The sequence below is a fragment of the Sebastes fasciatus genome, chromosome 2, assembly GCF_043250625.1.
Source record: "Sebastes fasciatus isolate fSebFas1 chromosome 2, fSebFas1.pri, whole genome shotgun sequence".
NCBI classification, from domain to species: Eukaryota; Metazoa; Chordata; class Actinopteri; order Perciformes; family Sebastidae; genus Sebastes; species Sebastes fasciatus.
This window is the reverse complement of record NC_133796.1, coordinates 28107253-28119657: the sequence shown is the minus strand read 5'-3', so window position 1 is coordinate 28119657 and position 12405 is coordinate 28107253. Positions and strand designations below refer to the sequence as shown.

The 12405-nt window shown below is 37.9% G+C and overlaps 2 protein-coding genes across 2 annotated transcripts in view; both read left to right on the top strand.

Moving 5' to 3' along the window:
• Window positions 1-952: 952 nt before the first annotated feature.
• tmem9b (TMEM9 domain family, member B) lies at window positions 953-8200 on the top strand. The gene is made up of 5 exons (XM_074616953.1): window positions 953-1172; window positions 2271-2362; window positions 2465-2573; window positions 3071-3205; window positions 6525-8200. Exons 1-5 carry the CDS (start codon window positions 1101-1103, stop codon window positions 6678-6680), a joined length of 564 nt encoding a protein of 187 aa, XP_074473054.1. The 5' UTR covers window positions 953-1100; the 3' UTR covers window positions 6681-8200.
• Window positions 8201-8831: 631 nt separating this feature from the next.
• The window catches only part of dennd2b (DENN domain containing 2B), a 63893-nt gene continuing 60319 nt past the window's right edge, over window positions 8832-12405 (top strand). Inside the window, exon 1 of the mRNA XM_074616932.1 lies at window positions 8832-8965. The gene's annotated coding sequence lies outside the window, so the exon portion shown is untranslated. The remainder of the gene's footprint in view (window positions 8966-12405) is intronic.

Here is a 12405-nt window from a genome sequence, read left to right as displayed (position 1 = left end):
AAGGGGATAAAAGCAGGTTGAAGAATGTGTGTTTTTGTGTTTGTTTGTGTGTGTGTGTGTGTGAGATGTGGATAATGGGTGTGTGTTTGGCATTGAATGAGGCTAGATGGTCATATATGACATATATCTACTCTTAAACACATATACTGTACACATGCACACATATCTACACACACACATACATATATCCTTCCTTTTATGTGTAGAGCATAAGGGGAACAAAAACAAAACAAAAAGAACATAAATGAGTAAAATATATATATATATATATAATATAGTATATACACATACACACATATGTATTAATAATATTAATAATAATAAAGATGATGATGATGATGATGATGAGGTCATGATAATAATATCAATAACAATAATTGTACCAACATTTACAATAATAAGTGAGATAAATAAAAAAATAAGTAAATAATAACAATAATAATAATAAAAAAAAATGTTTTAAGTTAATTCGAAGGTCATACATAATTAGAACTGTGTATGTGTGTGTGGGTGGGCAGAAATGGGGGTGAAAATGATTTGTATTTTATTATCATATTCTACTGAAATGGCCTCTGTTTAACAATAAAATATAATAAGCGTTTTCAGTCCAAAATGGCGACAGCGGCTGTTGTCAAAAAGAGTTTCGTCTCTTTGCTTGTATTCTCTCTGGTTCGGTAATGGGACTGTTGCAACATCACACTAAGAGGTGCGTTCGGTTTATCTTCACCCGATTTTCAGCAAGGGCGGAGTCTAGCTCGGCTTTTCTCAGAATCATTATATTAAAAGTAACTGATTCAATTGTTGAGTAATTTGTTTTTGCTCAAGTCAGTTGTGATACGAAACCAAACGATGAAATGAAAAAAACGGCCCCTCGGTTATAGGTATTTCACATGTCACCGCCCGCCGGGTGGTCATATGTGCAGAAACCAAACCGCCACATCCGGAAACAAGCAGTCAGCTGCTGGAAGCCGGAAGCTGTTAATACCTGAAGTAGCTCGATGGCTACAGTGGTCGGTTGTTGAGGTGTTATTCACACTGCTGGCGTTGTCTCTGGAATCACTTTCACTGCGGTTATTTGGACATCACTACAGGCTGTGAAGATGAAGTCCGTGTTTCTCCTCGAGGCTTTCTCTGTGGCTTGTTTTGTTCTTTTAAGTCAAGTGACAGCGAAGGTAAGCTCATGCTAACTAGCCTGGGTTAGCTAGCGTTAATGTTGATGATGGATAACTACACTGACATGTCCTCTCTAAAGATTAAGACTGTCTCCAGCCCTCACAGTGCAGAGGAAGAATAGACACGCTAACTCTTGTTATCCTGACTCTGGGACTTTCCTGTGATGACCAGATCTGTAGCAGGTGTTGCTGAAGCATCATGAAGCTACAGATTAAACACAAACTGAACATGAGACACATGAAGGAGGATTTATTGTTAGTTGTAGCTCGGTGTAGCGATGGACTGACAGCTGACTGTGTCCTGTATGTAGGGAGGCTAACAGCTAACATCCTCTTTAGCTGCTCATCAATCAGAAACAATGTTATGATCAATCATTTTATATTAGTTAATAAAGGTGACAGTACAGTATGTGCAAATGTAGCTATTATATAATAATAATAATACATTTATTTATATAGCTCTTCTCAAAACAGATGTTACAAAGTGCTTCACATGACAATAAAAGCAGATAAATAAAGTAAAAGATATGGTAACTGTTAAAACAGAACATCACAGAACATATCAATATATTAACAACAACAACGATACAAAATAAATACTATAGTACAACATGGTTGACATATCAAAACAAAGGTTATGAGTTTTTTTGGTATAATTATATACTACTAAATAATAATAATAATAATAAATAGCTCTATTTGTATTGAATTTTTTTAAACATGAAGTCAACAAAGTGCTTCACATGATTTAAATTAAAGGCACACAAGTCTGAAACAATAAGAATATGACGATTATACATAACAATAAGGACATAAAATCAGTAAAGAAACACAAGTAGCAAAAGGGAGGGAAATAAACTAATTAAATACATATAAATATAACCTTAAAAGCCAGATTCAACAATGATATGTGTTATGTAAGTGTGTTGTCTATGTGGGAAGAGGGAGAAGAGAAACCAACAAAACAAAGATATACATGTGACAATGGTGGCAGCTATATGAAAAGACAATAAGTCATGTGTCATATCATGTGTGCAGCATGTGAGTCCATGACAAATAAACAATAAAGTGTTATCTTATGTGATCTATCTGTTACAGAATTCTGAAGACATCCGTTGTAAATGCATCTGTCCGCCGTACAGAGATGTCGATGGGCAAATCTACAAACAAAATGTCTCTCTCAAAGACTGGTATGTAAAGTGATGTGTCACCCACTACACTTCCCTGAATGACACGAGCTGTCCATTTCCTGCTCACTACTAGCTTGTTAATGTTATTTTCCTGTTTTTCAGTAACTGTCTCCATGTAGTTGAACCCATGCCGGTTGATGGGAAAGATGTGGAGGCGTATTGTTTACGCTGCGAGTGTAAATATGAAGAGAGGAGCTCGGGGACCATTAAGGTAAGTTGACACTGTAACTGGTATTGTTAATTACTTTATTTGTTTTGTCACTTACTTCACTGTTGGGCTGCACCTAATGATTATATGCATTCGATTAATTTCGATTAATTTGTTTAATCTGTTGGTTATTTTTGTTTTTATTAATCGTTGGGTTTATAAAATGACAGAAAATGGTGAAAAATCTCCATCATACTTTCCCTTAATTTAACTATAATCAAATTGCTTGTTTTGTCCAAATAGAAAACCCAAAGATATTCAATATACAGTGATAATAAACTAGAGAAAAGCAGCACATTTCAGAAGCTGGAATCAGTGAATGTTTTGGTTGAAGTATGTCTTAAATGATGAATAGATTATTAAAATAGCTGTCAATAAATTGACAGAAGAAATTATGAATTCATTGTTTCAGCAGTAGTTGTCACTTAATTCACTGTTTTCGGTGTTTGTATCCTACACATGTCAAAGGAAACTAATCGGTAATCTTTCTGTATATGTAGGCCACCATCATAATGTACCTCTCCATTTTGGGCCTGCTGCTGCTCTACATGATTTACCTGACTCTCCTGGAGCCCATACTGAAGAGGCGTCTGTTTGGACATTCGCAGCTTATCCAAAGTGACGATGATGTTGGGGTATGTGTTCCTCTTAGTGTTACAGCATTGTATCTCACACTTATAAAGTACAATAAGGTTTTATATCATGTTAATTATGGTGCTGCCCCACCCTCCTACCCAGAAAACAATTCTTTCTTGTCATGAGAATTTCATGTTATGAATCAATAACCTCACTTTGCACAACATGTCACATGGGATTCATCCTTTGTGGTTAAAATCTAACAGAGTTATCGGTCTCAAATGTCCAAATTACACACAAAATACAACCCTTAATTTCTGAATCTTAATCTTTAGCTGAAATAAACATAGAAATGTCAAATCAACAGTTTATTTAGGCAATGTTACAGCAGCTGGTCCAACCTGAAGAGATCCTTCTAGCAGTGCTGTGTGGTAAGAGCTGCTCCAAACACAGGGAGTGATCTCACTCTGCATCAGATCCATTAGTAACCACATTAAGGAGCTGCAGCGGGGAAACTGTCAACCTAGTGCACGATGCAGGCAGCTTTAACCCTTTTCTGTTCACATCACACTATCTCTACGTGCTTTTGCCACCCACCTGTTTCTTAAATATTATTCATTCATTCAGTCATTAAAATGAGGGACCAGGTTTCTTTTTCAGGACGTGTGATTAAAAGAAGCCGGTTTAATGTATCCACATTTCTGCAAAAGAGAAACTGGTTATTTATGTAAACATGGGTGTGACAAAGACCAAGCACAGGAAAAGTAGCAGAACGTGATAGGGATGCAGCACGATTACAACCAAAATGATAATCACGATTATTTTTGATAAATATTGAGATCCCAATTATTTATCACGATTATTCATTGATTTTAGGGACAAAATATTTTTATTGTACTTTCACATTTAAATAAACAGACTACTTTCACTTCCATGTTGTGCTACTTTCCTGCTAATGTACAAATCTTTGCATGAAAATAAGACTTAAAATAAGATTATTCTCCACCTGAATTCAGTGCATTTTCATTTTGATGGTCATAAGGAGTAATATACAGAATATTACTGCAGCCTCAGCATTCAGGAAAGATTCTCACAGGTTGCCGCTGTAGGGTGCATGCAGCGGCATGACAGCTCCCCAAAAGTGAAGCCAAAACATCTTGATTGCCAGCTGCCGCTTGATTTGATATCCAGCAGAGTTTTCTATTGGCGGAGCACGCATTTTAAATGTCAATATCGCAGTTGATCATGTTCATTTAATTGTGGGAAGCCGTGATGGTGATTATTATTTGATTAGTTGTGCAGCCCTAGAATGTGATCACTACTTGTAGCTGTGTTTCATTGTAGCAAAAGTCCTGCTTAAACTGACACTTAAGTGAAGTTCACTGTAAAACAGAACTTCTACGTAGGCTGGTTTCATTTCCAAAGCCAAACATCAGTCTGTTTCTAAAATGTGTTTAGGCAGTAAAGACTGCTTACTCTCTGTGGCGCTGTGCCATCAGTGAAGAATCATTTTCTTGCAGTGGCAGGCAGCATGAAAGCACTAAACAGGTTTCGCAGAAAACATTGAATTATAATGGATCTAAAATATGCCAGTTCCCACTACTCTATATAAGAGAGTGGAAAAGAAAACAAATCACTGGGGGTTTAGAGTAATCGTACAAGTGCACTGCATTCAAAAAACGATTCTGTTTCATAGCCTTACATTTCTAACAGTAATCTAGTTGCTGATATAATTGTCATTTGTTCTACTAACTATTTCAGGAAACACCATTAAAATGCTGAAAGTGCATTTAAAAGCGCAGTAAATCAGTTTGGTCTCCTCCAGCATGACGCAGTTTTTAGATAATAAGATATTTTAGATCTGACAAAAGAAAACAGTGACTGCCTTTGCCTGAGGGGAGAGCGGGAACTGCAGCTTAGCTCGCTGCTGTGTTTTCACTGGCAGAGTTCAGGCAAGAGGAAGTGTTACATGAGAGGTTTCTGCTTTTGCTGTAAAAATGTGACTAAGCAGTAGTAAGCGCCGAAGTGTTTCACATTGTTGCATGAAACATTTCGATGTTGGCAAACTGTCAGAAATTATGTTTATACTTTAATTTTATAGAGGTTACTGCTTTGCTTGTTGTATGGAAATAATAAAAGATATATAATCTTTGCTTTCACTGTATTTGTGACACAGCAACAGAATAGGTAAATTACCACTGCTAGAGAAAGCTTGAAATGACATGAGTACTACAATTATCTAATTTACCCAAAGCTGAGACTATTTGTAGCACTGCAGCTTGTCCTCAAACTGTCACCGGGACCAAAACAAAGGGGAGAGATTTAAAAGCAAAACCAGTATAAGCGGAAATGCTGCTGCTACATTAATTATAGAGGAAATGGTGGGCTTGTAATGTTTAGTCAGTCTTTGATACAGCGAGGCGGCCCAACTGATAATGTTGGTTTATTTTCCTCAACAGATGTCAGCTGTGGCTGTGATCCTCCCAGTCTTGTTCGTGCATTTACTTTTATTGTTTTTTAACTGTAGCAACTTTATTTTATAGGCGTCAAAACAAGTTACAAAATACTTACAGACATAAAATCAAGAAAACCCAGTGATTGAGTAAAATAAAACGTTAGTAACTAAAACAAAACAATGGCTAATTAAACTAAAAGTATGAGTGCAATAAAAGCACAGAAACAACTCAAATTACAAATATATAATAGAACAAATTAAAAAATATAAGTCTAATTTGTTTGTTTAAATGAATTTAGTGGGGTAGAAGATCAGACAAATAGTCAGGAGGCAATACCAATTTGACAGTTTCCGCCAGTACATGGTTTAGCCGAAGTGGTAAGCCACCCAAAACAGATTAGTTAGTAGATGACAACGTAAACAAATAAAGACTTTTGCTGTGTGAATTAGCCCCTCTGTTTCCCCCTAAAGATTTCTGTTGTATTTCATAATGGTGTATCATTTTTTATTAAAGGTGCTCTATACGATATTCATAGCATTGATATAGCAGCAAACAACTATTTGCTATGTAAAGATGTAGAGGAGTAATGTCTACCTGAGCAGAGAATGAAGTCGATCCCTCTGTGTCTGAGCCATAACACTGTTAACTCTGTAAGCATTGTTGCTGTTGTTTTCCACTGTTAGCACTGTTAGCTGCGAGCCGCCGGTTCAGCTGTCGCCATATTGAGAGCCGTGCGGAGGCAATAGAAATGCTCCCAATCTCACATTCAGCACCTTTGACGTTAAGGGACGTGGTCCTTATTCAAGGCCCAGCAAAGACCAACAAACCCTGCATTATGTGCCTCCACTGTTCAAAGGTGACCTGACCTAATATGTCATACCTTTTTAGGCTGATCATGTTTTTTTCCATACTGTGTTTTCAGGACCAGCAACCTTTTGCCAACGCTCACAATGTGCTGTCCCGTTCACAATCTCGACCCAACATGCTGAACAAAGTGGAGCATGCCCAGCAGCGCTGGAGGAGGCAGGTCCAGGAACAGAGGAAGTCTGTGTTCGACCGCCATGTTGTTCTCAGTTAAACCCCGCCCTGCGAGCTACTGGTAGAGCAAAACAACAACAACAACAAAAAAACACTGTGACAGAGCCCTCAATTTATATTCCTTTCTCTCATTTGTGGTTTGTATCTCATCAAGTGTGACACTTATCCCAGGTGAACATGGTGAAGAAATCTGTATCTGTAGAGCAGGAGTCCCTGTTAAATGTAGAATCAAAGCTGGGGACTCTCATTTAGTCTGCAGGCAGCACAAGAGGCTACAGTGAATTCATTTTTGCACAATCTCGAATGAACAGTCTTAAATATCAATTTTCCAAAAGCAGAATTTACTCTCTGCCTGCCGTCTAGTTTGAAGAAGTGCCAAGTCACCAGAGAATTTACAGTGAAGAATTTGATGGAAGAGACTAATAAATGTGAGATAAAAATAAATCTTTCAAGTGAATATTTTATAGCACTCTCACTAACGCTTTCTGGCCACAGCATCAGGTGGAGTCCCATCAGTCTTTCACATTTACAAGCCAAACTGGCTTTCAGAGTAAAATAACCAGATGTTGGTTAACTGGATACCTGCAGTAATGGTCTGTTAACATGTAGCTGGTGGGTATTTTCCACCCCAAAAACTAATATAACCTGAAACTACTGCTCTCACCACAGGAGAAAGGAACTAGTGTACGATATATAACTCTTTCAGCTTTCTTTGAAAAGAAGATGCATGTTTTATAATGAATCTTTTATAAATGTGTTTGAATCCTTCATTCCTACCATAATGTTTAATGTCTGATAAGTGGTGTGAAATCCATAATTTAATACGTCACTTTCAATTTGATTTTTCGGAGTAGTTTCACTAAACCTCGTTGCAGGAATCGATGCAATCTCTTGGTGATGTCCTAGCTATGGTAGCTGTGCTATTGATCCTCGTCTGTTGAAGACCCTCTTGAAATCAGTGCCCTCTTCAACTGCCTAAACAAATCTAATGACTAGTCTTTTATTTTGACGCTTCTTCTATGTGCTCGGTCTAACACCAGCTCCGTCATGAAGGTCCTTGTTGTCTATCAGGCAGCATTAGTACGACAGAGTGGTGTTATTCTGGGTGCAAAGATGTTCATTTTGTGTATAGTTGGGCTGTGTACAGACCTATGGAAGTGTTCTTAACTATTGTATATGTTATACCTATAACTTTGAAATAAATTTATGTAATATTTGTGATTCTTTTGTACTTAAGTACAGTAGTTGGGTAAATGTACTTATTACACCACCACTGACGGCCATGACTGTGCATGTTACCAAACAAATTTGTAATTAATCAAAACTACCACAAAGTAATAGCTTCTCTGACAACCTTTTGGGCCCCTGTAATCCAGTCTTGGATGCACACATCGTTTTTAAATAAAGCAGGTAAAATGACTTCTGGTGCTGATACCTCTATAACTGAGTACATTTCGGACCCTTTTGATGATTTCTGTTCAGTTTTCTGATCCAGAATAATTTGAACACTGCCAATGGAAAATACTCTGGATAATTTCCTAAATAAAAACTTTAAAGGCATGTTTGCAGTTTAATTTGGGGTAAAAGTACCTTTTTTTGTGTTTAAACTTTTTTAAATTTTTCTCAGCATTTGAACATACAATACAAATGTATAAACAATATACAAAAAAGTTAAAAAACAAACAAACGTGTATATATATATATATTATTATTTTCTATAATAATAATAATAATAATTAAAGATATAAATATAACTCCACCTGTATATATCATTTATTGTTTAAACTCATACATATTTTTTTTTAGTACAATATCTCATAAGTATGCATGTTCATCCATGATCATGTGATGTACAGAGAACAAGGATGGGACACCCAAATATCAGTTGTCATGGCGATGAGCTATACCTATCTTTCCTTAAATATTCCATAACCTGCCACTACTTTTATTAACACAAAAAAAAGCCTGGAAATGATCAGTTAAACCCTTCATTAAAATATGTTGACCTATAAACTATAACTACATTCATTTGTCTGCAAACATTTAATAACCCTCAGTATCTTCTTTCTTTTTTTTTGTATTAAACAAAGTGATTTCCATCCAGCTGCGTCATCATTTCCTGTGCAGTCCACTTTTCCTTTTTTCCCCTCCTCATTGCATGCAGCAGTTTAACAGAGGAGACGATTTTTCCGTAGAAAAAGAAGATCAGTTTTTGAGGCTGCACAGACAGAAAAGCGACTCAGGCTCTGTGTTAAAGAATGGATCATTGAGCAAACACTGCAACACCAACAACAACAACAACAACAACACACAGACAGGTAGGATGTTTGTTTCACCTATAAATGTTGTTTTATAGAGAAATCTTACCACTTTTTTTTACCCTTTTAAGTAACTTGAAGCATCTTTAGAGAGTTGTGTTGATGAGAAAAGATGTATTGTGTTTTATAGTCTGTTGTATTGTAGACATGATTAATATAACTGACACAAAGTTGTTCACACACGCTGGCTGTGATCGATGTTGTTGTTTACTGTCTAATCAACTGTTTGACGTTATGAAGTAGTTCTTCTCAGCCTCAGTGCTGCATGTGCAGCAGTCTGCCTACAGGGGGCGCCTCAGCCTTTCAATTTGATCCATCCACACAACTAGAGTCCCTGTTGATACACTCACCTGTGTTTACCTTTTCCCTCATGTCCCTACACGTTTCACTTTAATTAGGACAGTTTGACAAACACACCCTACACACACAGAGGCATGTACAAACTCCAGAAACATTACAACATTACGCTACATTTGCCTCCAAGGTTTTCTGAGTCAGACTGATGTTGCTGCTGTGTGATGAAAAAATGCCACGAGAGATAAAGGACTGTCCTTGTGTGTTGTTGTGTTTTGTGAAACTGCAGCTGCATGTGTTATTCAAAGCATTTTTAGACACAGTAACATGGTGCCACTTCTGAAACTTCTGGTTCTCAGAAAAAAATATTCCAGTTCAAATTATGATGTAATTTATCAAAAGAGTGGGCTGGTTTGTTACAGATTAGTGTTGATTAAAAGTCCTTATTCTATTATTTCATTTTCCTTATTAAGTGTTGCTGTATCCAAAAGATAAGAGACAGAGAGTTCCCAGTATTAATAAGTGGTTGAAGAAGTATTCACATCTTTTACTTAAAGGTGCAGTGTGTAGGATCTGGCGGCATCTAGCGGTGTGGTTGCAGATTGCAACCAACTGAATACCCCTCCGCTCACTCCTCCCTTTCTAAGACTGCGGTAACGTGAGCCGCAGAGTGCAAAACCGCGGTAACGCCGTTTGCCTCGCTCAGAGGCCATCCTTACCATAATAACACTACTTTAGCAGCAACAGAAGTCAGACGGCGGCTGGAGGTACCACGGTTTTGCACTCTGCGGTACAACGTTACCGCAGTTTCACAAGTGTGTCAGAGAACTACGGTGGCCTTCAGGTAACGTAAAAACGTGAAAGGCTCTCACTAGAGCCAGTGTTTGGTTTGTCTGTTCTGGGCTACTGTAGAAACATGGCAGAGCAACATGGTGGACTGAAGAGGACCCGCTCCCTATGTAGATATGAAGGACTCATTCTAAGCTGACGAAAACACAACGATTTCAGTGTTGTTTTCAATCCTCTCTGTTGGTCATAGACTGCAAAATGGTGTCTGTATGAAACAAAAACAGTCAAACAGGTTTGAAATGTGCCCCAGGCTGTAAATATGAATACTCAGACAGCTCACATTCCTTGTTATTCTCCCGGAGCCACCACAGAGAAGCGACTGTAACATATTTTGCATTAAAATATTACAAAACATGAAAGTCGTAGTTATATTATGTTCAGCTACTGTGCAGAAGACACTTGCAGCTTTATTTCTCTTCAGTTTTAAAGAGGAGATGATGTCTTTACTGTCGGCGCTTTCAGGAGAGTTGACTAGACACAACTTAATTCTGAAGATTAACCCTCTGAGACCCGCGATCCCGACCAACTTTACTGCCTTTCAGAGGCTGTAGCAGGTTCAGTTTCAGAGCTAGAGTGAAGGTACACACATCCTATAAAACTAGCCTAACCTAAGTAATCCATTGGTACCAACCATGTCATGCCAGCTTGTCGGGAAGGAGGTTAAATAATGCTCCAAAATTGGATTAAATTTTGGAGAGGAAAAACTGTCATGGCCATTTTTAAAGGGGTCCCTTGGCCTCTGACCTCAAGATATGTGATGAAAATGGGTTCTATTGGCACCCATGATTCTCCCCTTTACAGACATGCCCACTTTAAAATAATCACTTTTTCTGATTAATTAATCTCCAGGTTCTCATCTTTGAGATGATGTTCACCACTTCTATGTGACATCTACTGTTGACCTGCTATCTCCCCCTAAAGACCCCATGTACCCCCCTAAAAAAGACAAAGTCTGTTGTGGGTCTCAGAGGGTTAAGAGCAGCCTCGGGCCTGTTTCTGAAACCAGATATGGTGTTCATTGCACCAAATATATTCTCAAATGGGTTCAGTATTTCCATAACTACCTCCTCGACCCCTCGAACATTCAGAAGCTGAGAGAAAGAATCTGAGGTGTAGGTGGGAAAATCCCCACAGAGCTGTGAAATAATCCCCTTTGAATGTTTTTAGGATTTGGGATTCACAGTGGATCCTTAACAAGCACACATAAGGTTTAGGGATTTTATGTGAGAAAATAAACACTCGTTCCCTTGTGCCTGTGGCTTTAGCAGGTGTATAATCATGAGAGCGGGAAGAAAGAGCTGAGATTTACAGCATCAGAGCTCAGTGGTCAATCTTAAAACTGTCTGTATGTGAAGCTTTTGGAACTTCATGATGTATGTAATGTGAGCAGATGCATGTTATGCTATGTTTTGAACTTTGTTTGATGCTCATGAAAGAAGAGGATGTGGCTTTTAATGAGAAATACAGATGGCACTATTCAATGGAAACAATGAATTCCACGAGAGTACAAACTCAGGCTCTGGTAAAACATCCCACAAACAGGAGTCACTGCCTTTGTCTTCAGACAGACGGCGAGGATCTGTGGTGTTTTCAGGAAGGACAATCTTTTACGAGACCTTGAAAAGGTTTAAGAGTGGGTCCATGAGAAAAGCTGCACAGTGGCAGATCTCGTAGGTTTCCTGCTGACTCGATGGGACGAACTGTGACGACGGACGTCTGGGTTTTGTGACTTCCTCTGTTCCCAAGTGTGTGGGATGATAAGACACCCCGAGAGACTGAAAGCAGAGGTTTTATGGACGGGTAGTGCTTCAACATTTGGTTCAAAGATGTTGCATGCAGCAACATAGAAAGATGATGTGATCTCATGTTTGATAGCATGAGGAATATACTGTATAGTAAATAGGAGCTCTTTCACAGTAAAATCTATTGTTGAAAAAAATGTTTTGGTGCTGAGCTTGACAGTTCAAGTTGACCTTGACAAAACAATCACCAATCAAGGTCCACTTACTCGCTTGTTCCAGAGCTTTTAACTGTATAACACAGTCTTCATCAGTAGCAGGAACTAGATGTTCAAACTTTCTATCATTTGTTTTAATTTTTTTATTCTAGGACAACTCAATGATAAATTCAAAAAGGTATTAAAAATTAAAAATTTCTAAGAAGTTCATGTATCTGAACTGTAAATTAGTTTTTTTTAAAGATGGTCCATTTAATGAAGGTGATCCCTGTTATGTAATCCTACAGTGCAAAATGTGCTTTGTTTGGTTTGAACTGTGGTGTTTTCACATTGGGCTTCTTAAAGGA